The sequence below is a fragment of the Coturnix japonica genome, chromosome 6 (assembly GCF_054131305.1).
Source record: "Coturnix japonica strain WE chromosome 6, WE-NBRP24, whole genome shotgun sequence".
Taxonomy (NCBI): Eukaryota; Metazoa; Chordata; class Aves; order Galliformes; family Phasianidae; genus Coturnix; species Coturnix japonica.
This window is the reverse complement of record NC_140668.1, coordinates 28678649-28704042: the sequence shown is the minus strand read 5'-3', so window position 1 is coordinate 28704042 and position 25394 is coordinate 28678649. Positions and strand designations below refer to the sequence as shown.

General features: G+C 39.3%; 1 protein-coding gene and 1 long non-coding RNA gene across 11 annotated transcripts in view; one reads left to right on the top strand and one right to left on the bottom strand.

Moving 5' to 3' along the window:
- The window catches only part of LOC107319238 (uncharacterized), a 66215-nt gene extending 57659 nt beyond the window's left edge, over positions 1–8556 (top strand). For 2 of the 5 annotated variants that reach the window (XR_014947500.1, XR_014947501.1), the window contains one exon: positions 7822–7957. This is a non-coding gene — a long non-coding RNA (uncharacterized LOC107319238). Of the gene's footprint in view, positions 1–7821 lie in introns of all 5 variants that reach the window. The other 3 variants (XR_014947499.1, XR_014947498.1, XR_014947502.1) reach the window with 3 other exon arrangements.
- Positions 8557–11626: 3070 nt separating this feature from the next.
- N4BP1 (NEDD4 binding protein 1) lies at positions 11627–25351 on the bottom strand. Of its 6 annotated transcripts, XR_014947497.1 has the most exons (8): positions 24994–25351; positions 20851–22084; positions 20316–20756; positions 17653–17783; positions 17095–17191; positions 15231–15338; positions 13604–13711; positions 11627–12152 (listed from the first exon to the last, which is right to left on the bottom strand). XR_014947497.1 is itself a non-coding variant. In XM_085551041.1 (7 exons), exons 1-7 carry the CDS (start codon positions 24570–24572, stop codon positions 11816–11818), a joined length of 2601 nt encoding a protein of 866 aa, XP_085407167.1. In that variant the 5' UTR covers positions 24573–25351; the 3' UTR covers positions 11627–11815. The 6 variants fall into 6 exon arrangements, 5 of the variants coding, with proteins under 5 accessions (XP_085407167.1, XP_015729395.2, XP_085407165.1 ...); XM_085551041.1 differs by having other exon boundaries at positions 20316–22084; positions 24522–25351; XM_015873909.2 differs by having other exon boundaries at positions 20316–22084.
- Positions 25352–25394: the final 43 nt, after the last annotated feature.

Genomic DNA, 25394 nt, shown 5'->3' with positions numbered 1-25394 from the left:
GCAAACTACTTTTGTTCAATAGGAATTATGCTAATATACAGGCAGCTGGTAGAAAAGATCTTATGGTTAAACAGACTGTCATCTCTTTATCGTTGGTTAAGCATATAGCAATTCCTAAGGAGACAGACACTAGTAAGAAGCTTACCTCCCAACTGCCAGGACAGTCAGATTAATGGCACTGCCAGTCACACCAAATCACCATGATTGTTACTTCACTTTTATGAAAGCCTTCTGTTGCTTGCTAGCCATATATATATAAAACAGCCACAGCTAATTTTTCTAAAAATGGTAATAATAAAAAGCTTAGGAAAGTCTCAAATAAACATTTATACTTGCTACTGTATTGAACTGCACTCAAAAGAATTTGATGGTAGAAGGTGAATTAAGGGCCTGGAGAGCACCACAGCAAAACCAAAGCACATGGGAAAGACTGGTAGTTTGTTAAGAGGATCTTTCAGGCCAATAGAGCTCTGATTTCATATTAACCAAAGATCAAAGCATCAGCAAGTTTTTTAGGCCAGAGGCATCCAGAACAGCTGTATGGCATAATTCCTACTGGAAATATTCCTTCTCTGTTGGAAAAGCACAATCCTGGGCCAGATTTGGACAAAATCAAACACTTTGAAGTATACTGGATCATCCATAAAAACATAACTAACCCAGCCTCTGCAACAAGATCCTGAAACTCTAATGGCTGCAAGTGACAACTATTAGTTGTCCTGGTGTTGAATGTCTTAGGACTCTTAAAGAAATGAGCACATAAGAGAACTTAGCACCAAACACATGATGACCCCTCTAAAAATATCTTGGCCTGCACTAACAGTTGTGGTGAAATCACCATAGCATCCTACTACGTTTAGAAATCCAGTCTGCTTGTGCAGCTCGCTACAGCACAGCTTACTGCAGGCTTATGCCTCCAGTTCACCGCTTCTCTTATTAGAACCCTTCCTTTTTCATGAAAGCAAGTTCAGTAACAGTCAGAACTAGAACTACATCCTGAAAGCTCTAACAAGTCCCTGTTTCATTCCTGGGAAATCAGTCCTAATTTTCTCCTCTCTCAGTACAGTGCAATGACATGTAGCTACACTTGGGGCAGGCACTGCTGCTGTTTACTTGGAAGTGCTGCACAGCCAAATATCTGCAGCTATGCCTTCCTATGACATATAACATGCCACTCCAGATGGTGCTAATGGCAGGTGACCTAAAGTATATTTACCTCCCACTGCAAATCCACAACTGACCTTCCTTTCTTGAGGTAGTAACATTTTGGTGGTAACATTTGAATACAGAAGACATGCTTTTCACTACGTGCTGAGGTGTTAAAGCCACATTTTCCAAAGATCTGTAAGCACTGTAGACTTTGAGTGCTATTTATGTATGTATAAATTCCTGAGAATTCTGTAAGGCTCCTATCTGCATCCTCTAGACCCCTGGTTACCCTGTGAAGTTCCTGACTACCATTTGGAACAAAAGGTCATCTGCTTTAAAATACAAGCATCGTCCACTACAATTAGATGATCTGACAGGAAGAAATTTGTTTATATCAGTACATAACTTAAATACACTAACTTAAATATAAATTACACGTCAATATCCATAGGTTTTTTTTTTTCTCTTTTTTTCCACTGGAATACTATTATCTGCCTTGCTATGCAAGATGCAGCAATCTGATTAAAGTCAACATGAAAATGAACCTGCACAGGTGCAGCAAAACATCACATTAAGAAACTACCCTTACAAATTATGGGCTGATCATATTCTTTTTCATCTCAAAACTCTCTTTTCTTTACCCCCTTCTCCAACTCATCAGTACATTCAAATATAACATATCACACTGCAGGCTTATATCAGAACAGTAAGTAGACTAATAAAACAACAAGAAACTGAAAAAGCAAAACAATCAAATGTACTAGATAACCAGAAAAATAGAGGAGAAAAAACACCCCAAAAATATACATGATTAACAGCCATCAAACTGTTGACATACCTGCACGTCGCACTTCCAGTTCTTTAGCCTCTCAGTTTCAGAATAGTTTCCCTGACATAACCTTGTGCTCTGAACCTGCAGACCACCTACCATAGCAAAACCTTAACACAGTTGGATCTGTTACTTGAATGATTACTAATCATTCACATGTACATTCTATTCACCTGTGAGTTAAACTACATTGTCAGTACATAGCCTTGGGAGTGGGCTATCACAAGTGTTTTTAATATGATGGTGGCAGGAAGTTTCAGAGAAAAACATGGTTGAAGGATGACTGCAGGTATGAATGCCACCTATTGTACATAGCACATGATCCAGGTATGAATGCCACCTATTGTACATAGCACATGATGCATTTTCTTCCTCTTGACTCTGTTGATGGTGACATTTTTCCTGCTCTTTTTTCTGTCATAGCAGCCTTGTCTTTTTGCCAGTGCAGGGACTACAAATCTACTCCTGATGAGCTGCATGACAATACATTCTGATACTGACGTCCAGACACTCTAAAGTAAATAGCTGCATAAACTAAAAGCCATAGTGGATGGTGACGGTGCTTCAGTGGGCCATTTAGAAAAAATACTATATGTTGTGAAGATATTTTATTATGTAAGCCACGTACATAAATTCTGGTTGAAATTTCTTTGATGTGGTTTTCCTCACATTGATTTTCTACCGGTATCCCTGAGATACAGCAGGTATTTGCATTCATATGTTGGCAAACTATTTTTTATACTGAAAATTATGATGTGTTCTAGTTCTAACATTTGGTGTATGTTATGGTATGATTTACTCTTTTCTGTTAGTAACCTGCATTGTGTCCCCAAACTGTTTAATTTGGTGTAAAAGTACTGCACCATGACTTGTTCAGCTATGTGATTTCATGTCCTATAATGGCAAAGTGGGGGGATACATTCTCCATAAAATTGCCATGGAATTCTGGGTTGTTATAAGCAGCTACCATGCATCCTGTGTGCCCCATCAGAAGCAAGCAGAAGCAAAATGCCACCACCCAGAACAGTGTACATCAATTCATGTCTCTGCAGAAAACTTTTTAACCTCTGGCCTGGGATACAATAATCTCCTTTTTAGTATTGGCTTACATGAATCCCAGTTTCTCTTCTGAAATGTGCATAACAGAGAATATGCACTTACCTACAGTATGTAATGTATCTAATCAATTAGTAGAATAGACAGTTGGCAGAAAGATTAACACAGATCAAATGTTACTAAGTATAAAATGTTAAGCCTGCAAACCCCATATTTTACAGCAGGGTAGGATTTAATGCCCAGCTCCTTCCATATTACAGGCTGTATAGAGACACAGTGAGACTGCAGTATTGTCTACGGTACTTTGCTAAGTCATTGAAATTCACAATTTATTCTGGAATATACACACTGATTTTTCAAATACATGGCCACATTTTTACTGGTGGCCTAGAACTCGCTCTTTATGCGTACTCACAGTGTTTCAGAGACTTCTGCTGAGTAGTGCTTATCAAATTTCTCACCCTTTGCACGCTGATATCTGATCAGACATTCTGCCCCATGTCTGCATGCTCTAACTACAAAATAGCCTCAAAGTTCTAAAAAATAGACGTTGTGTTTGTTTCACTCAGGAAGAAAGTGGAAAGACATTTTCATCTTCATATGTCTTAAATGTTTACATGTACAGGAATGTTCATACGTTTACAACAACAGAAGTGTATTACTGTCAGTGCACGATGATACAAATGAGGCAGTGAAGGGCTCATCAGTGATAAGAGAACTAAAGGGCTGTACATTTTTTACAGAAATATTACAATCTCATTTAAGATGCTTTATTAATTGTATATAATTAAATAATATATTAAAATAAGTCTTAACCTCCTCTCTAAAATAGCTCCTCTCTAAAATAAAGAAGCAGCAAGTACTTTCACCTCTTACTAGAATAATGTCCATGAAAGGCCCTGAGACTAATCGCATCACATGGGCTAGAAGAAGTTTATGGGTCTATACGTGAAACATTTTACTCCATCATAATTTCAAAGTCTTAAAGGTGCTGCAATACTAGAAAGCTTGATTTGATCAGTCTAACTGTGATGGATGTTATAAAACAAAGGACAGCAGCTACCTTCTGTGTCTTCTCCACATCATTATAGACAGCAGAGAACTGACTCGTGACCTAAAGCAGTGAAAGTCAATATGCTGGCTGTTACAGTGGAGGCACCAGCACACAGCACTCCTGCAGCAGCAAGGGTGGCTGAAGTGGATCTCCTGCAAATTAACTCCAGTGGCGTTTTAAGCCACTCCAATATGAACCACTTCTGAATTACAGCCCTAAGTAATTTTTAGCCAAAATTAAGGTATTGAAAAATTTCAAACAAAGTCAGTTGTGTGCACACTGAATCGGTATAAACTCTACAAGTTTATTTCATGTCCACACTGGTATTGTCTTAAACCATTTCATTTCCAGTGCTATGCCCTTCATCATGTACTCAAATGTCAGTTTCTGGCTCAAATCTGGAAGGGAAAAAGATTAAACACTGTGAAACTTAGTGTTGAATTATGTGTTTCAAACTGAGTTACCAAGCCCTGGAAATTTCTGATAGGTACTAACAGCTGCTAGACCTCCCTACGTCTGTGCCAGGAGAATTAAAAAGTTGGCTAAAAAGTTAAACTACAGAAAATTATACTTCTCTAATATAAAGAATACTTGAGTAGCTAGATCTGAAACAGAAAACATTAATTTGTTTCCAAGAAATGTCAAATATTACTGTTTTAAAGCCCCTACACTTCAGAATGTCAAGAATGTCATTATCCATATTCTTGGTGTTCTGCCAGTAGGAGATCTGGCAAAGGACTCTGATGTGCTCTTTTTAATTCAAGGCTCTCTACTTCAAAATCTCCCACAGAGAAGTATTTATAAACCACCATGTATCTCCTCCTCCACAAAAATATTGCCAGACCTTCATACTCTTGCCTTACAGATATTCATTATTTCCTTCTGCCTTTGCAAGGCACACAACCAGATGGGCTCAGTTGGACTGAAGGAGCAGTATTGCTCCTCATGTGAAAATTCAAGAATGGTTTCAGTGTCATTTCATCTTGTGTCACTGTCCCAGCAGAAGGGTTAGCTCCTTCCTCACTGCTTTTGGATTCTGCTTTGCTTCATACCTGGTTCTGGTAACAGTGGGCAGGCAGCTCTGCGCCACTCCTGTTACATGGCCTTGGGATATCGATATGACTCATTTTTTAACATAATCCCTCTCAGTATTTTTTTTTTCTTTCTTATGCACTGATACCTTAATTTTTGGATCGCAGATTTTTCCAAACAGAAGATTTCACATTGCAAAATTGAATTCATAGTCCTCGTAATAAAGGCAAATACATTACGAGCAGTTTCACCCTCGTCTCAAAACTGAACTGTTAGTAAATTAAAAAAAACAGCATCCCTGAGCCAGGAAGCAAAAGGGAAAGATAAAACGTGACAGTGAGGATACCTGTAAAGGTATAAAATGATACAGTGAGACAGACAGTGCACTTGTGCACTAACAGTGAGTAACTGTGAAAATATTTGTTAAGTTTGTGCATAATTATATAATGTTCTATCTTTTCTTTGGAGACCAAGAGTGTGACTACACACCTTTGAACTGAAGAATTAACAAGTGGCTCCCTCTACAGATATGAGCGTGTTATCACTACTTGCATTTCCAGAAATTCGAAATGGTTTTACAGCAATCAGAATCACCGTAAAATTAAAGAATCAAAACATACAGAATTTGGACTTATCTTCAAAATTTGTTTTAATTTTTAATTTAATTTAATTTGCCCGCCAGCTTTCCTACAAGCTGCCATGGCCTTGGGTTCATAATCTTTGATAAAGGGAAGAAATTGAACACCTGAGAGACGCAACTAGTTTTGTAACCATACTCCTCCTGATACTGGGATCCCCTACCATAGTCTCCACAGTTTCATACAGCACAGTAGGTAGTGTTTGAGCTTGCAAGGTAATTATTATATTAAATGTCATTTATTAGAATAACAGGACATGTGCATAAATTGCATCAGGGCTACAAGCTTCCTAAAACTCAGAATCATTCAGAACATAAATCAGACCCAGATCTAAGAATAGCATTGGATGCAGCCACAGAAATATTCCAGTGAGAAAGGCATTCATAGCAAACACAGTCTGTGAGCTTGTGAAACAGAAGGAAACACTGTCAGAATTAGAAAGACACTGCATGATTCACTGTTTTACATGGAACTTTCTCAGGCACTTTCTCTGCTCTTGCAGATCCAGTTCAGAAATGCTCTTCCAAAAACCTGAATGCCCTAATATGGCACTTACAGAAAAAGGAAAAGTAGCACCACCAGCATTGAATGCTAGGACTTATTTGTAGCTTTTCTTGCAATGTGAATAAGACCACTTATATTACATAAAGCCTATCTTAAAATGTCGAGAACAAACTTCTTTTGACAGCGAATTCTTGAATTTATCACAAAATCTTGTGCTCATAACCAGAAGTCAGAGTCAGTGATTATCCTGAAAGTGATGATTCTATAAAATATTAAGGAATGGAAGAGGATAACTTTGCACCACTCAATCATAGCTCCTGTTAATTGCCACTGAAAACAATGCTTCTAATTAAAATATTTTTTTAGTTACCAAAAAAAGGGAGAAAAATGTGACCATCATCAAAACATTTCCATTCTGGTTCTGTCCCAAGGAAGTGCTGGGAAGTCATGTGTGCCTCTGTGGACTGTAAACCAGGAACAGCCAGGGGAGCTAGCATGACACTGAGATGTACAGCTTGTATGTAATTTGATTAAGTGCAGCTGTGTGGTTATTTTTCCTTCTGCAAAGGTTGAATAGCACAATGTGTGCTTTATGAACAGAATTTAGAGAAAGAGATGAAGACTGCAAAATACACATCTTCTCACATTGACACCTAAAAACAAAAATGTATGAGGCCAGGATACACATGAGTGAAGGAAGTGTGATTTAAGATGATTTAAGGGGGCCTATAGTTAACACCAGTCCAAACATAACAAATAGAAAAGCCATTTCCCTTTAAAACCAAGCACAAACAAACAAAGACCCCAGACCACATTGGGGTTCTGTCTACACTTGATTAAGTAACTGTGTGACTTTGAAGTGATTCATCTATTCTTGATGAAGTCCAAACATGCATATTTATTTTGGAATAAGAACATAATACTTAACATTTTTCAGGCGTAGCTCAGTCGCTCAGGACAAGAAAAACAAACCCCAGATCTCAGCTTTCAGTTATGGCAAAGCAATTTATACCAACAGAAGTCTTTCCGCATGGGGATGTAAAAGGATTGAATCCCATCTCCTTCAACACAGATTTCTACAGTGTTTACACAGTATTAAATCATAGACATAACAGGAAACACATTCTGTAAAAACAGAAGAGATCTGACCCCTGTGGCACCCCTTGCTTTGTGTGGAGGCTGCTCGGCGTAGCAGCGTACCTGCAGCTGAGCTCCTCAGTTTAGTGCTGACATGATGACACCCTGTTGGGGCTATCGGTGCAGATAGAGCCGTGAGATGTAAACTCATTTCAAACAGAAACCTATTGTGGTTCTGCCCTGCGTGTGGCTGATGGGGGTGCTTTGTGCTCCGCCATCTCCTGCCAGTTTCCCATGTCTCTCCTCTGCGTCACATTCACCCTCAGACTGCCCACCTTAGTTGCAAAATTGGGCCAAGACACAATGACCCATCTCAGCTGCTGCCCAGACTGCCACACAAGCTTGCAAAGCCTTCTGCTAAGCAGAATATCAGCCTTCCTTTCTGCTTCCTAACCTCCCTTTTCCCATCCTCCTCACAACAGCTCACCTAAGATGAAATAAGATGGACACCCTCTGAGGCTGCATAGCAGCAGGGTTGCCTTGCTACCAGCAGCAGTGATGCCAGAGCCAGCTGAGGAAAAGCCCTTGTGTCAGCACTGGACATTACTTCCAGAACAGATACCGTGGTAGGATGAGAAGGATGGACAGAGCAAACTGTTGCCATGGTAAGGCCCTCAGGAGCGTGGCAGTCTGTGTGAGGTAAGGCAGGTCTTCCTTGTGCCACTGTGTCTCTGACAAGTGAGAATGATTAAAGTGAACATCTGTATGAAATTTTTTTGGCTGATAAGGAAAAAAAATATCAAATATCCTCTTCATCAACTCTGTAATGCCTCAGGAGTTAACTTTCTTGTTTTGTTTCTTTTCCATTCATTAAAATCTAAGATTTCTCTCAGATCTGAGAAAACATGGGAATTACATATTTGCCCTCCAAAATGACCTTCAGTGTGCTCATTCTCTGTGTTACACAAAGGATCATCTACTATTATTTTAGCTTAACATCGATCAATTTTCTTCTTTCACTGGGAAAATAATATATGTTCACATTAATGATGGTGATTCCAACAAAGCTTTCTCAGCTGCTCTTCTTCACACTGTCCAGTTCTGTTGTGCGCTGAGAGGATTTTATGGCTGCTCATACAGCAAGTAAGCTAATAGGGAATTAGGAACAAGTGAAAATAAAACAGAAAAGCATTGATGGTTTTGTTCTAAGTATGGATGAGATGCAAATACGTGTGTTCCTCTACCAGAGGCATAGCACTGCAAAAGCTTCATCCATTTTCTACAAGGAAAATTGAGATCTTAGTGACAATGGTTGGAGCTGGTGCCTAAAACTCAAACCTGAAGGCACAACAGAACCTAAAAAAAATAGAAAATAAAATAGAAAACAAACTGTGGCCTCACTGGCATTCATTTCACAAGAACTTCAGCTTAGACGGTTTGCCTTAATACCCATAAATGCCACAGAAATCAGTTATTTTGTCTAGTCTGTACTCCTGGGAAAAAGCAGTTAGATGACAGGTTTTAGAGCCATTCCCAGCGAGGCTTCGTGCATCATGCAAAAGTAATCAACCACGACTCTTCTGAGCACTTGACACTACATTCCTCTTTAATTCTTTTCAAATTGGATGTTTAACACAGAAAAGAACAGTATATTAGCATTTACTGATATTAACGTAGCCCTCCAATGCATTGCTATCTTCTGAGGAGTTTACATACTCTTCCCTGTCTCCCTTACTGGATATAGTCAACATTGTATTTATCTTTGGCTGCCCCTGCAGGGTCATACTCTAATATTTATCTTCTCCATTCCTCGTGACAGTTGAAAATAAAACTGTATTTCTTTACCTGCACTTCTGTTCTGCATGATTAAGTTCACTTTTGAGTCTACTGATAAGTAAAGGAGATAGGGAACAGTCTGTACTGCTCTTGGCTCATTTTCCTAATTTTCCTTATTTAGTTTCAGTTGGGACAGAGTTGTTTTTCCTCAGGGCCTGGTATGATGCTGTTTTGGTTTTAGGAGAAAAACAACATTGATAGCACTGATGTTTCTAATTGTTGCTGAGCGATGCTGTACAGTCAAGGATATTTCAGTTTTCTGTTTCTCTACTGACATCTCACAGAATGAAAGTTTGAAAAACTGGGGGAGTTGTTTGGGTGACCTGCTGCTGCTGCAGGACCAGCTGGTAAACGGTTGGTGCGTGGTAATTGCTTGTGTATCACTGTTATGTATATACATAGACATAATTATTGTGACGAGTATCACTTTTTCTTCTTCTTCGCTATCTTAGTTGGTAGGTTTTATCTCAACCACTGAGTTCTCCTTTTTTCTTCTTTTTTTTTAAATAATCCTCTCCCCTGTCTCCCTTGGAAGGGGGAAGAGCATGAAAACAACTGTGTGGTGCTTAGCTACCTGCCAGGTTAAACCACAGCACTTCTTAGAAGCTGATCCAAAGTTGCTCTGTCTCACTCTGATGTAGTACTAAGCAGGTTTATCAAATTTAGCATCACCCCCGTTAAATGGAAACCCTTGGCTGATTGCAACTTACTTCCCTACACCTCATTACAACACCCTCTCAAATCAGTGCTGTTAGGTTTTAGAGACCTGTCTAAGATTTCGTGAGGACAGACCTTGCTGATCACATAGCATTTATTAGTTGAACATTACTTTTTTGCAAAGATGTGCTAGTCAGAATAAATTCACTTACCTGGCCAGACCTGTGAACTGTCCACTGAAGTGGGAAGGAAAACAAAACAAAAAACAAACCAACCAACCACCACCAGTCTATTTGGATGCAGAACCACATTCAAGCAGTTTCTTCCTTCTCACTTTCTTTTTTGAGAGTCTGTCAATACCTGCTCCTAACATATTTTTATTTTAGTTCTGCTCTTGTTGTAGCTCCTACTGGGAGCTGTTGGACTCTGCCTTTTATTTCTGACCTCACAATGCAGATGAAGAGGCCATCTGAGACAACAGTGAGAGGCTTTCAACACCTATTTCCTTAGCACATCCAGTACATTTGGCTTCAAAAAGCAATGGATTTCAAAATCTAGGGAAGTCCTACTGGAGAGAAAGCCAATATTCCTATTCTTCAGTGTAAGGCTCAGCGTGCCAGAACTTTAGCACGGGCTCCATACCTCACGTTTTCAGTCACAAAAAGAAGCACAAAAGAAAACATGTTTGAAGGAAAGCATGAAGACTGAAGTGTGTACACAGACACATCGTAATCTTCACTTTGCTCCTGTTCCAACATGGTCCTACTTGCCAGTTTCTGGAACCTACTTTCAATTTCCCTGCTGCCTTACTTTTGGGCCAGATCCCAGAACAGATTTCAGGTAGTAGAACAGATATAAATGCAGAATTAGTTTTGCACGAGACAGCGTGTAATTTCTAAGTAAACAGCATTGTGTTCTGTTTATAGGCTACTGCAGGATTCTTAGTTAAAACCAACAAGGTAAAGACAAACAAAACAGCACAGGTACTTAAATTATGCTAAAGGCATACTAAGGGTTAATATAATTAGCATTCTAAAAGCAACACAGGCATCACAGAACTTCTAAAGCACTAAAAGCATCTTCTACTGATGAGAGATTTGTGATTTCATGCTTTCTTGCTAGAATCTTACATTGTGAGAGCAGTTAAAAGTATCTCACAACCTGGATGAAAGAGCAAAAAGCTTTTTTTGTTTGTGCACTGTATGGCCTTCATCTTGGCCAAGCACACAGAGCTTACTGCTCACCTGTAATATCACCTGCAAGTCTGTTGAGTACCCAGAAGTTATTCAAACGATATTTGGTTTTATCCATAGCAACACTTACTGTTGTCCGTTTTTCATTTACTCTTTATGTAAGAACTAGCACATCTGAATAGAGGTCAGAAATCTTGGCTCTTGATCACTAGAAACCAACAGATGCATAATGCCATCTTGTGACAGTACTGCAATAGTACACCAGACTCCAACACAGCTACCACACAGTGGTCATCAGTTGTTCACAGACCATTAGGAGTATATATTACTTCCAAAGTATACGACGAAGCCTAAGGAAAGCACATACACATTATACAGCAGTCTCTGTATCAGAAAATAGTAAAGTGTCTGTCTGATTTTCATCAGGAAGCATCTAGAAGCTTTTCAGTGAAGCAGGTACTAGAGGCACATAAGTGCTTTTGTTTTCTAGAATGTACTGATATGTTATCTAAAGTGACATCAGTTCTTTAGAACCATTACTGCTTTAATAAGCAATTAAAATCAAGTGGAAGATTTTTCATAGAAAATATTAACACAAATCTGTAGTAGCAGCAGTTTTTAATTTACCAAAAACTGGCATCTATTAGCAACGGGACATACATAAAAATATGTTTGTTTATACAAATAAAATTAGGTTCTGAATATTCACAAAGTAACATGACCGAGCAACATTCTTTCTCATACTGACATTTAATCTGATCAGTTTTGATATAAAAACCCCATATAATATTCAGTCAAGCACCATGGCAGACAGTGCATTAAGATCTCTCATGAATGGATGATCAACTAATATTTTATCAATCTTCTGTCTTTGCTCATAATCAGGAAATATTTTTATCAGGGCTTCTCTCAGCTGTACTGTTTCTGAGGCAGATCTTTGTGGTGGAATTGACAGACAAGCCTTCATATCTGTATCCATTGGAAGCCACGCTGCTGAACGATCACCATGTGCTCGATTTTTAGGCTGTTGACTGCTGCTGGTTGGATTGGGAACGTGCATGAAGAAAGGTGACTCAGAAGAATAGTGCTCTCTGCTCTGTAAAGCTTTTTGTGCTGACAGAAATCCTCTATGGAATAAAATGAAAGTTTTGATTAAATTGAGATAGAGCAAACACTGTCTATGTACAGCCACAGAAAAGAAAGAAGCCTACAGCTCCTATACTTAATTGATTGCTCACTTACTGACTGAAAAAACACAAATCACTTGATTCCAAAGTGAATCAAAACTGTAGATAAGACATTTTTCAGCTTGGATCTGACATGACTAACAGTATTGGCCAACATTACCTAGGCCTTGTTCCAACACGCCGTGAGCACTATGACTCCTACCTGGCAGATTATAGCAACAGTCAAAGCTCGTTTACTGGAAATATCCACAGAAATGTCACTGGTCTAAATGGATTAAAAGATGTGTTGAACACAAATATACTGATCCAGAATGTGGAAATGTGGACAGACCAGACACTTCAGCCGCTCCACAAGATCATTCTTCATCTACTTGTGTCCACATTTTAGATTGCAAAATGAAAAAAACATGGCCTTGTGTCTTTAACGAGGCAATGAAGTTTTTCAGCAATTTTAGGGTCTTAATATTCCATCTTAATTATTGAGATTTCATTTCAGAATATTTAAGAAGTTGATGCCATTCAAAACTGCTTTCAGTTTAGAGCCAGTTCCACTTCACATGCCACCACATAAAGCAGAAACTTGAACTAAAAGTCACATTACAGTTTGTTCTCCTGCTACCAAGGGAAACTGTATTAAAATTATGGAGCTCTATTTTAGAAGTTATACATGAATCCAATTATAATTGTTAGGCTGGTGAATGAAAGGAAAGGGAAGCCAAATTCTTGTTTAAAAGAACAAATACGTTTTCAAGTCTTGGCACATAACGCAGAGCAAATTCATCCATCTGAAATACATGCATTTTTAAAGAGTACAATAATAATAACAACATAAGCTTATTAATATTTAACATTGTAAATCAAGTACAAATGCATTTAAATAGCAACACCTCTTCAAAATGATGTTATTCACAGTACCAGGACCACGTGTGAAAAGAAACGCCTCTCCTGTGACAAAGGATATGAATTCAGTGTTTCTTCTGTGGTAACTATTGCTCAAGTATTAATAATGAGCAAGTGTATTTTAGATATCACCGCTGTGTTCTGGAAGGACACCAGGCATACCTCAGCTACCAGTAAGGTTTGTGCAATCATGACACACAGTTTGGACCACCACTGTATGAAAACTACCACAGTGAAACCTCAGAGGAAGTTATTTGAGGTACTTGTCTTATTTCAGTTCTGAGAGATGTTGATGCAGATGTCATCAGCACTTTCTAAACAGAATGCAGTAATAGGAAAAAAATGCCCATGTTTACCTGCTAGCATTCTTGTCTGATTTTACTCTACCCTTATTATATTGCTCTACAGAAAAGTTAAAGTAAACCACAAACAGTTCATTTCCCATCTGAAATCATAACTGTCTCAAACAGAAGCGAAAACAGAGCTTATACCTAGAACCGCCTTCACTCTGAAGGAAGTCATCTAATCTAGGTCCATTTCTTCCCAAGGGATCATCAGGAACCATAAAAATATCCCCAGCAAAAGTGTACTGGAGCAACCTGCAAGAGAGTTCTTCCATTATTCTTTACTAACAATGTATTCTCCCCTTCCCACCCTTCATCTCCATAAAACAGGAGTACAGGCCTATAGCAAACCATACAGCATCAGGACTTAATGGAGCTTAACTAGTGAATACCCATTTTAATTGCAGCCAGCATTCACTGTCAAAGTAACTTTAAGGGAGAGTGTGTACACTGCTCTTATTTGCACTGCAAAACACTGAGGTGGTTGGTTTTTTTCCTTTCCTTTTACAGTGTCTGTCAGGTGACATACACAGGTGCAGTTTTTTTCCTTTCTTAAGGGACCAGCATGGAATTTTCCAGATGATTACAGATTTTCTGGTTGTTCAAACTGCCCTTCTTTGTAAGGATCTTCAAACACAAAGCAATTAGTGCTTATGTTATCAGAAAGCCACACAACTAACAAACATTGTCAGATGCTCATGGTTGAAACAAAAGCTTTCCCCCCCCCCCAATCATTTTGGGCTGGTGGAAAAATCTGCATTCAGGAAAACTCATTCAACTAAAATTTGTCTGAGGAGATTTGGTACAGTTAACATGGTCTTAAAAAAAAAACAAACCCACAGACTAAGAATGGCGTTAAGTATTCATATTGAAGTACTGTATGAGAACAGAACCTGACTTTTGTAGAACTCACTTAAGAGACAGTGAAAATACCCATGTGATTAGGCAAGAACCCAAGTCAGTTTTCAATATTTCAGTAAATGCATACAGAACCCAATCACTGCAGCAAGTGTTTGCTCAGAGGATGTCACAAAGATTGAGGGATTTATAAGAAGGTAAAATTCAGGTCAAAGCTGAACAGAAAAATTCTTTCTTATTAAGAGGACCTGATTTAACTGAAAGGAAAAAAAAATGAGAGGGGGGAAAAAAAAGGAAGAAAATGGTTGAATGGAGAAACTAGGATCCATAGAGAATCCAGAGATTGAAACAGGGATACTTGACAGCTAAGTGAACTCATCTAAACCCACAGGATGCTCAACAACTGTAGGGAAACAGCTGCAGAGATAATCATTCATTATTTTGCTTAGCTATGCCTATTTGCTGTACTGAAGTGCAGAGTGAGTGATTCTGAAACTTTAACGGCGACTCTGTGTCTGCTTCAGCCACTATATCTCTTTGAAGAAATGAACTGTCTGACACACAAAAAAGACTGTGAGAATGGTTTGCTAAATGTGTACTCTTAACAGGATGTTACACTGAGACTCCAGAAGGGACACAGCTTGGCTGCCATAAAGGGCTTCTACTTACAGGAGTAATTAACAGACATGCATTAGAGGATCCGTGAATAACACGGGTATCAGGCTACTCAACACACAATTATAAGGTCACAAATCAAAGGGGTGAAACTAATAGTAGCTTCTTGTGCTCTAGAAGAATTGTATCATAGGTTACCTTCATGTGGAATCGTAAGTTCTTAAAACTTTTTTTTAATTAGAGTGCCTGCAACTTCAAGGACAGACATCCTATAAGGGTTTATAGAAATCCAAGTCATTACCTTTTCTGAATAATTTCTCTCCAGGCAAATGATTCTGTCACAAATTCTCTGAAGTTATCGTTAGTCACAATAACACCTCCAGTTTTATCAGCAAGATGTAATAAAAATCTGTAACATTCATTTCAAAGACAGTTATAATGGTCTTCTTTGCTGAGAATTGTTCAAAGAGCAAGAAAACTAAATATCCTTACCATCCAAAGGGAATTTCCTTACAAGAAAAATAATAATAAAAAAATCACTTGATTTATGACCCATTAACTTGAAAAGTGATACTGTTTTAGGCAGCATTCATTTATTTACAGCACATTATTTTAATGGGAGGCTTTTTTCCCTGCTGGAAGACAAAAATACCAACATGAAAGTGCAAAACTCCCGAAACACACAGAATTAATAGATCCTGAAATATGTGTAGAGGCAAGTAGCTTGTTTTTTTAGAAAGTGCAATATTTGTTAGCAGCTCTAACCCAAACCTTTTCAGATATATTTAGATGTACCTTTCTGCTTAATATCAATGTCTGTGTTCTGCAATACAGAGTTATGCACGTTACTTTTTGCTTTGTCTACAACTGCTAACAAAGTCTGCGGCTACCACATGGTTGTTGAACAGCTTAGGACACCAATTTAGAAAGTTCCATGATATTTACCTACTGGAAAATAAGCTTTTTGCTAGTTGAAGCACCGCACAGAGGTGACTTCAGCAAAGACACAATGGTTGGTACTTTTTCTTTTTTTGAGATGGAAAATAATAAATTTCAAATGGCAAATATGTTAATGTAACACTCACTTCCATAGTAATCCTAAAATTACTGCACCTACATAACATTATATATAAAAGCTGTCTGTATGTAAAATATTAGTGTGTAAACTACTCCAACTTGAACTCTTCTATGTAACATAAAATGATTTTACACTTTTTTTTCTACATTACTACTAAAGAGACTGGAGTTGCAACATTTTAACAAGGATATAAAACTACAGAGCACTTTGTTTATATTTTGTGCATCAGATTTTGCAGCCAGGTACATGACTGTACAATGCAACAAAACAGACATGGCCCGTGATGCAAAGAACTTGACAATTCCACAGTCAGAAGAAGTATGACTTATTAGTACAAAACTGCACCAGCTGTCTGACAAAGCTAGAAATGACTTGTCCAAGCAGAATTAGATAAGCTGCACGGGGAAAAAAAACCTTTACTACCATATTCTTACTGTGTAGCAAGACTAGGAAGATTTGGTAATACCAATGAAAACACCAGTGCACTCCACTCCACCCACCCAAAGCTTAGTACTGTGCTGTCCATTGCAAAACGATGCCCACATTTTGAAGTAGAATTTGGGTTCTCAAATTAACTAAGAAATTTAGCAACTCAAACACTGTTACAAATACACAGGTACAAGTACACAACTGTGTCTATGTGCCACAATGACATTAAGAGGGGAAAAAATAAAATAAAAAAGAACAAAATAGTACCTGATAAAAAGCTAATTCATGCTGGCGCTTCTCAGACTTACAAGATGATTTAGGGGTAAATCAATGATCAGGAAAGCATAAAAAAACTTAGTAAAGCATTCAACTTTTCCCCTCAGTGCAAATAATGACAACTGAAGCAAATTCACTTCTTAAATTTCGGCTAGAGTTGCCAAGAAAATAGTCCAAAATTAATTCAACACAGCAAGCAGTATGTAGAACATCAGAGATTTATTTCATGTTACAGTTGCAGTATTATATGTGAAATTCAGTCTAAAGCTGGATGCATAGCGGTCTGTCAGGACACGCTGAACAACTAGATATAAATACTGATAATAAAGGATTAAGACTTCACAGGTGTTAAAAACATTTTACAACTAAGCATATTCCATACCTGTCGTCATGAGAAGCAATCCTTGCTCCCAACACCATCCTAGAAGGGGTTAAAGACAATATTCCAACATCTTCCAGCTGTGTTAAGAAATCCTGCTCTGTTAAAAGATGAAACAACTGTTCAATAAAAACAAAACCTTTCCTCCAAGCTACGCATGGACTTGACAATTAAGATATACACACACACACACACAAAGAGAAAGAGAGATATAAATAGCAGAGAAGATGGGTTATTTTTGTACCTATTAATTTACAGAAACAGCATACTGACAGCTGAAGAGTTATTAACACGTAAGCAAAGGGGAGAAGGCTGGAAACAGAAATTAAACAAACATGCAAAAAAGAAAAAAGAAAAAGGCCTCCATCTATGGCTTATCAGCAAGTCCATACAGAATTTCAGAGAATCTCACAATGTATATTGAAAACAAATTACTTGTGCTTAGCAGCCAGACTGTTCTTTCCTTTGTTTTATGAAGTATTTGTTCTCCCTTTTCATAGAGTACCCAAATAATTATTTACAATTTAATTTAAGAAAACATTAGGAAACTATTTGCCACACCTGTAATGGAAGGATCACGCCTTGTTCTCCACTGTGGAACAAACACGGTAATATTTCTGTGGCCACGTTTCCAAAAGTAGTCAACAGCAATTGCAATTCCTCGACAGGAGAAGAACTTCCTTAAACCATGACTTGGGGAGGAGGAACGGGAAGAAAAAGGTGAGATTAAATTCACAACAGTTTTACTACTATTAATGCAAACAAAACTGAAGAAGGAAAATAAACCTACAGCCTCAGCAAAAGAAAAGCTAGAGGAGTAGTACAGATGGAAAGTATTATGAATGGGAAAAATGCCTTCAGCAGAACAAAAATATCACCTGCAATTTAACCCAGCTCAGTACAATACCTGGGTAATTAGAAGTACATTTACCGTTAGAAGGAGGCTAACCAAAATAGTTTCAGAAAGCTACTGATTACACATTAAGACAATCAGCATGCTACTTAGCCAAATACAATCCCAACAGTTTAACTCCCCAAGATTAACTGATAAATTCAACGATAATCTGAGATGTTAGAGCCTTCTTTCCCTTTTGAACAACACTGAAATGTCTTTGAAGACAGATTTTCAAAACACTGTAGTCTAGTGGCAGTCCTTTAGTAAGCAGATGCTCATTACTTTTTTTATTATTTCATTTTTTTACAACTCAGTTAAGTGACTTCCCTTAAAATCAACAATTGCCTACTATGAATGAAACAGTTTGGAGTTGATATCCTTGAGAAAACCCCCCAAGTCTGTATTATCCAATGATCCTGCCTACAGATCTATTTAACAACTGGGAGGAAGTCCTCCTTTACTATCTAAGTAGACTTCAGGAACTGAACCTTAAATAAAACACAGAAGATGGAATAGAAGCTACCCCTAGATAAATCCCTACCAAAAACCAGTCAGGAGCTTACATGAGGCTAAACCTTGTTTCAGTCCTGAAACTTTTCCCCTCACATTTTCTCAGAATACAGGGTAGACACAGACAAAAGACATGGAGGCTGATTACAATAACCCATTACAATTGGTATCATGAACATAACAAGCATTTCTTACTATGCTGTTCTGATTCAACGTTTTGAGTTAGATGTTAACTGACTACACAACGATTATCAGAACAGTAAGTGATTAAATGGTATTCATATTTTAAACTGTTCTTGAATAGTAATAGTATAATACAAGCCTGCTCATACACCTTGTTAGTTTTGAATGTAATTTTAGCCTAATCAATGGGGAAATCTGAACAGTGAGCTCTTGCAAACGCTGCCATGCAAGTATTTTACAGTGAAATGCAGCCTTTGGCGGCATTCAAGGATCTTCTTTCAAATTTCTAAATGCATCAAAACATAAATCTATTAAAATTTTTGGATTCAGTTTGAAGAGAACCTTGTTATACAGAAGGGCAGAAAACTGAATAAGCAACATCTCAACTATAAAAGGCAAAAAAAAAACCCCAAACACTTTATTAACAGATTCTGGAGAAAAATATCTATGCTTGAAATAACTGTCCCTGATATCAAGAGCAGATTAAGAACTGTAACTGTCACAGAAGACCTCATAAGCCTCATAAGGTTAAATCTAAACAGCAGCCATTGTCCCACCGCCACTTTAAGCTGGATATCCTCCGAAACTACAGTTAAGGTTAATGCATCAATGTGTAGCTTTTGCTTGGTTGCATTTGACAAGAGAAACATTCCTCAGATTCTTGTAGTCTTCCAGAATTAAGTCACAGTGAAGTAGTGACCTTGAAACCCATTCAGCCTTTGTTCGAGCACACATTCATGCCTCCCTTGAAAAAACAAAAGCATGACACTTAGGTGCACAAACACACAGGAATGGAAGTGGGTGTCCATAACCTCAAGATACTGAGAAACAAAACTGAAAACAATACAAAGCAAAATTGAAAACAATTCTCCAGTTTCTAACACAGAAAAAAAAAAGCCCAAGTCTTTATTTAGCCAGAAAGAAGCTGCAGAAGCACCTACATTAAAAAAACAACAAAAAACCACCAAAAAAACCAACAACAACACACAACCTTTCCCCCCCTACAACCCCCACCCCCAATTTGGCTGGGCAGCAGAAGATAGACACAACAGGACCCTGTTTGGCAACAGTACATCAACGCTACCTAGCACTGGAAAACTAAGCAGATTATTCACTGTTTTTAGATCTATTTGGCTGTTCTAAAACCAAATGCTTCTACACAAAACACCACGCTTCTACATAATTAACTTTAAACCACGTACTCATTTTTTTTTATGTAAAGGTAAATACTACGTTAATGGTTTTTACGATACAGTAAGTCATAACCACTTTATTATAATTAGATTTGTACACTGCTGTAAATGTCATATGAGGAATCAGATAAAATCTTGTGAATGGTAAGTTAAGGCTATCATAAACACGATCGCTGTTACTAAATGGAGAATGAAAACCATCAGAACTGCTATGTGTTTGAAATCAAAGTGGTTGTCAATTGCACTTTTCATTCTTAAGCCTTACCCTAACTTATCAATGTAGCTATTACTAGTATCTGACAAGCTCAGCCCAACACACGCTGATCACTAAAAAGCCAGCTACCAAAATTTTTCTGTGTAATACAGCAACCTCATCATCCCGACTTCACTTCAAAGTTCACTGAACTTTTAATAGAGACTCTGTTGGTAAGAGCAATACTTACGAAATCGCAACGTTGCTTCCATCAATAATGATATGTTTTAGATATGGTTTCCCAGGTTCATTTTTCAACTCCAGTCTGTACGGCTTTTTGAGAGATTCCAGAAATCTTTGGACACCAGTAATGGAAGGATCAATGTGACGTCTGTATGATCCACCCATCTCTCTATCGGGATTTGTAGAATGCATCTCTGAAGCCAATACATGGGCTGGGGTGGGATTTTCAAAATTTGATGTTTGAGGAGTGTGTTGGTTGGGAGATCTCGCCTGATAAGAGCTGCAGTGTCCCAAGCGCTCCTCTGGAATAGGATGACTATTCTGCACATGTGAGGGCCTTGCAGATTTTTGCTGGGCTGCAGTTTTACTCTTCGCCGAGTTACGCCGCACATCTGAACTCCCTCTGGCTACAAAATCGATCTCTTTCGGAGCTCCAGCCTGCGTAGGGCTGAGAGGTACAAAACCATCAGTTTCTGTATCACTTGATGTTGAACTATGATTCTTACCAGGACAATAAATATCTCTTTGTTTACAGCATATACCTGAACTTCTACCAGGAGAGACAGGTTTGCATACCGATACACGCATTTTATCTTCTGCATCAACTAGAGTACTTGGCACATCTCTGGTTTTGTGACGTTCTGTTCTTGTCTCATTTGAAGTATGACTGGTTTTAAGTGGATTTTTCTTGCAAAAAATGTCCTCATCTTCTAGTCTATGCGAACTATTTGCATTACTTCCTAAACGTAGATTTGTAGTTCCAGGTGTTTTAGATGACCACTCCTGTTCTTTTTGAAATTTTAAGTTTTCTTTTTCAATTTCTTCCAGCAGCGTTAAGGGCTCCACAGACTGTCCTAGAATACCAATAACTTTTTCCACAATACTTTGTGAATATCCCATCGTTCTGAAAAAGTTTACAAGAATTTTATATTCTATTTCCTCACTGATATCATCGCCTTCTTTTATACAGTAACTGGGATCATCTAAGTCACCACAGCTATCTGAAATCAGATCAATAACTGCATCCCTCTCGGAAGGATCATTGCGTGAGATAGCCTTCACTTCCTGGTCATTTTCCAAAGAGAATTGCTTTTTAGGGAGACGTTCCTCAGCATCAGAAAATCGTCTTTTACAAGATTGTCTTTCTTTAGATGTCATTGCCTCTAATGGAGGCACAATATTTATGGGAACAAAAGTTGTTTCAGAAGCATCAGAAAACACGTTGTCCATTTGCTTTGTAAGCTCAGATACAGGAGTCCCGGCATTGTTTCTCTCCTCCTCGTTCCTTGTTTTTCCATCTCTGCTTGTAACAGTGACTTTGGAGGTTTTGTCCTGTAAGAACTCTGCTAGGCTTTGGGACCCTGTAAGATCTATTATATCATCCCCTGACTCACAACATTCAGTTTGCATCAGAGTTAGGAGTTCCCTTTTTAGTGAGCTAGGCAAAATCAATAAATCCATTGTATATTTATCTGCATGTGCTTCCACAAATTGCCTAAATTGCTTTTTAATATCTGATTCATATTCACTTGACAAACTTTCATTATTCTCAAAAAGCTTCACAAACTGCTGAACTTGACTCTGAGCCATAACAACTGCTTCTGCACCCCCTTTAATACTAAGCAATCCTATTTCCAGCACAGTTATGTCAGCGCAGGTATCCTGAATGAGACTGTTGAGAAACACATTCTGCGCACCAACAAAAATGCAGTGCATGTCCTTTGGGTAATATTCTTTTTCTTCTAGTTCAGGTTCACAGAGACCCTTAATGTACTCCTAGAAGGAGAAAAAGACAGAGAAGTGAATCTTGTGAAAAGTTGACATTTAAAATCAGTAATGGACCAATACACTAGAACTACAGAACTGCAGGGGCTGGAAGGGATCACCTAGTCCAACCCCCTACCTAAGCAGGCTCCCTACAGCAGCTTGCACAGGTAGGCGTCCAGGTGGGTCTTGAACATCCCCTGAGTAGACTCTACAACCTCTCTGTGCTCTGTCAGCTTTACTGTGAAGAAGTTCTTATGCACATTTGTGTGGAACTTCCTGTGCTTCAGTTTGTGGACATTTCCCCTTGTCCAACCACCACACACTGCTGAAAAGGGTCTGGCCTTGTCCCTTTGCCTCCTGCATCTTAGATATTTACAGACACTGATCTCCAGGAGACACCTGTTGTCCACGAGGACCCCCAGGTCCTTCTCTGCAGAGCTCCTCTCCATCAGGTCATCCCCCAACCTGCACTGCTACATGTAGTTAATTCTCCCTGCATGCAAGACTCTACACTTGCTCTTGTTAAACTTCATCTGGATCCTCTCTGCCAACTCTCCAGCCTGTCCAAGCAAAATAAAAATAAAGCCAGGTTTGCACAGTAAATCTGAGAAAGTAAATACTCCCAGTAAATGCAAATACAAAACATGTATTTGAGGTGATTTTTAAATAGATCTCATAGAAAGCTATCTTTTATTTTTTTATATTCCATTGTTTATAACTAAGTTCACTTGAAACTGATAGTAACTGAGTATTTAAGCTGTGGTTCCAAATACACCATATGTTTACTTTATCACTGATAAAAATACCTTAACATCCTGGATTCTCAGAATTCTTAATATCTGAAAGCATTCGAGCTCAAACAAGTAAAGGCACTCCCATTTGTGTCTTAAATTTGAGAAAGGATGGGCAGTTAAAATTATGATATTTGGACCAAACTCAACTTCCAGTAGTTACAGAGTAACTCACTCCTCTGGGTTTCAAAAAGGTATTTATGCTACTCACTTAAAAACACAGCTAAACAGACACAGTTTTCAATTACTGTCTCTTATTTTACTAGGCTAAATCATCTAAAATAAATCTTGATCTTCCCCACTGCCTTTAGTTTTAGTGTTCACTTTTAACAAGTCGGAAAGATTTATTTTTTTATCCCCATTTTTGGCCAGAGAACACACACTTTATCAGAAGCACCCTGTGTTAGATTCCTAACAGTGGATTCAAAGGCTGCTTCTGAAGAACTCCCAAAAAGTAACTGCAAAGGTATTTATATTTTTATCTATTTATTGTATGTTCTTTGCCCTTTACTTATCACTGAGTTTAGAAGCTGCCAAAGCACAATACTTTGTTTTGGTCAGGCAGCATAATTATTCCTAAGTCTACTGTACTTCAAACTCTATAATGTACTGAAACCACTTTCTAAGCTGCAGTCACGATAGTTGCAGAATCTCCAGTATATCAAATTTGACTGTCTTCCCTTAAGCCTTGGAAACTGAAATTCCCTTTTAAATGAAACTGAAAACCATTACAAGGTAATGAAGAATGCAAGGCCACTTTTTATCATCTCTGAGTCATACTGGTGTAAGCACCAGGGCAGGACACTTCAAGACCTTACCAGTACAAACTGCTTCTGCAGTAAAATCAACAGAAAAATGTTTGTGCCTTACCCATCACATGACTGCTGCTGCCAAAGAACACGCTTAAAAAACACGTCAAGAGTAGAGAACAGAACAGCACTGCAGAATGAATACTGCAAATGATCAATGAATTCAAACAGAAAATGCTGTAATAGAATGTTTTCAAAAGAACAAAAAGATGTGTGATAATTAATACTTTCTAGTGAACAAGCCATCCAGATAAGGTTGAAGAATGCTTTAAATGTGAGGAAAGAATCTCCTTTTAATAAAGACATACCCTTTTAAGTATGTGGAGTAAGAAGCAATCTCTATATTGTCAGGAAAAAAGCAATGACAGAATTGAAAATTGTTTTCTAGGCTTTTTCTGGAAAAAAACCAAACCAACAAAACAGGAAGTTGTGCTGCAGCTGCCCGAGAGGAGAAATATCCCTTATGTCACCTGTAACAGCTTCCAGAATCTCTGAGCCCAACAGAGAATCAAACTGGCTGAGATCCAGAGTCAGTTAATACAACAACCTTAACTTTCATAGTATCTTCCCTACAACCGATACATGGCACAGGAAAGGAATCAAGTTCTTTAAAGTGGAATGTGAAGTGAATTAAGTCATAAAACACATTGTGTACATGTGTGTTAAGCCCAGCTATCAGAACTTCAGGCTTCAGAGCTACATGTAGGCAATATGGTTCTCACACTGCTGCACTCAGCACACGATACGTACACACACAGCTGACAGGTCCCCCACGAGCACACAGCTCCTACCAATGCCCCCGTTGTGCCAGCTGTACAAGGGGTGTAACTAACTCTATACAAGTACCCTCACAGCAGCCAGTGCCATCACCAGGGGTGCAGGCAGCACTGATAACATTCTTCTTGTTTTGGAAGAAAGCTCCAGCAAACCAGCAGGTGAAGGCGGACTTTTTCCTGGAGGAAATAAGAGCTCGGCTGAGCTGTCACTCAGAGCCCGGCCAACAGGCCATGGAATCAGCGACGTGTGTAAACCAACCGCGAAACCTGGCAACACCCAACCGACCCTGCGACTTCTGGAGCTGCAGAACAAGGGAGAGCTGCGTTCTGGTCGTTCTGAGCACCGTCCCGGTGCCGGAGGTCGGACTGGAGGACGCTGCGCTTTGCCCCCGGCACGTCCCGCAGCAGCGCTGCCCTTTGCTCTCAGAGTTCAACCACTTCCTACACCGATGCCGGCAGGTCCCGGCCAGGCGGTGGGGCTCAGCCGCGGCCCCTCGCCCCCCCCATCTCTTCTTCTTCCTCCTCCTCCTCCTCCTCCATACCTTGGCGTTCCGCACGGCCTTCCCGCCGCCCTCCAGCTGCACCCAGATCCTGGCTGCGGGCGGCGGCTGTCCCGGCGGCGGTAGTGCGGGCCGCCAATCCCCCTGCGCCTCCAGGACGGCCAGCCGCACCTCGAACAGGCCCTGAATGCGGCCCCGGCTGCCCTCCAGGAAGCGGCGTTTCTCGGCCGGGACGGTGAATTCGTCCAGGCCCGGCCCGGAGCCGCGGGCCGCCCCGCGAGCCGCCATCAACGCCAGCCGCTCTGGGCCGCGCTCCGGCCTCTCATCCCGGCGGGCCGCAGGACAACAACACGGGGAATCCCCGGGCTCCCTTCGCTCGGTACGTGCGTCATCAGCCCGCGACGGCGGCACCGCCTCACCCGGAACTGGGCCGTGCCCCCTCC

Excerpts from the sequence above, each read along its gene's own strand:
- N4BP1 (XM_015873909.2), bottom strand. The coding sequence starts at position 25,239 with ATGGCGGCTCGCGGGGCGGCCCGCGGCTCCGGGCCGGGCCTGGACGAA. Across the intron at positions 17,784-20,315 it reads GGAAGCAACGTTGCGATTTC|TCATGGTTTAAGGAAGTTCT; the intron begins GTAAGTATTGCT and ends CTCCTCCCCAAG. Across the intron at positions 15,339-17,094 it reads ATTGCTTCTCATGACGACAG|ATTTTTATTACATCTTGCTG; the intron begins GTATGGAATATG and ends TGAATGTTACAG.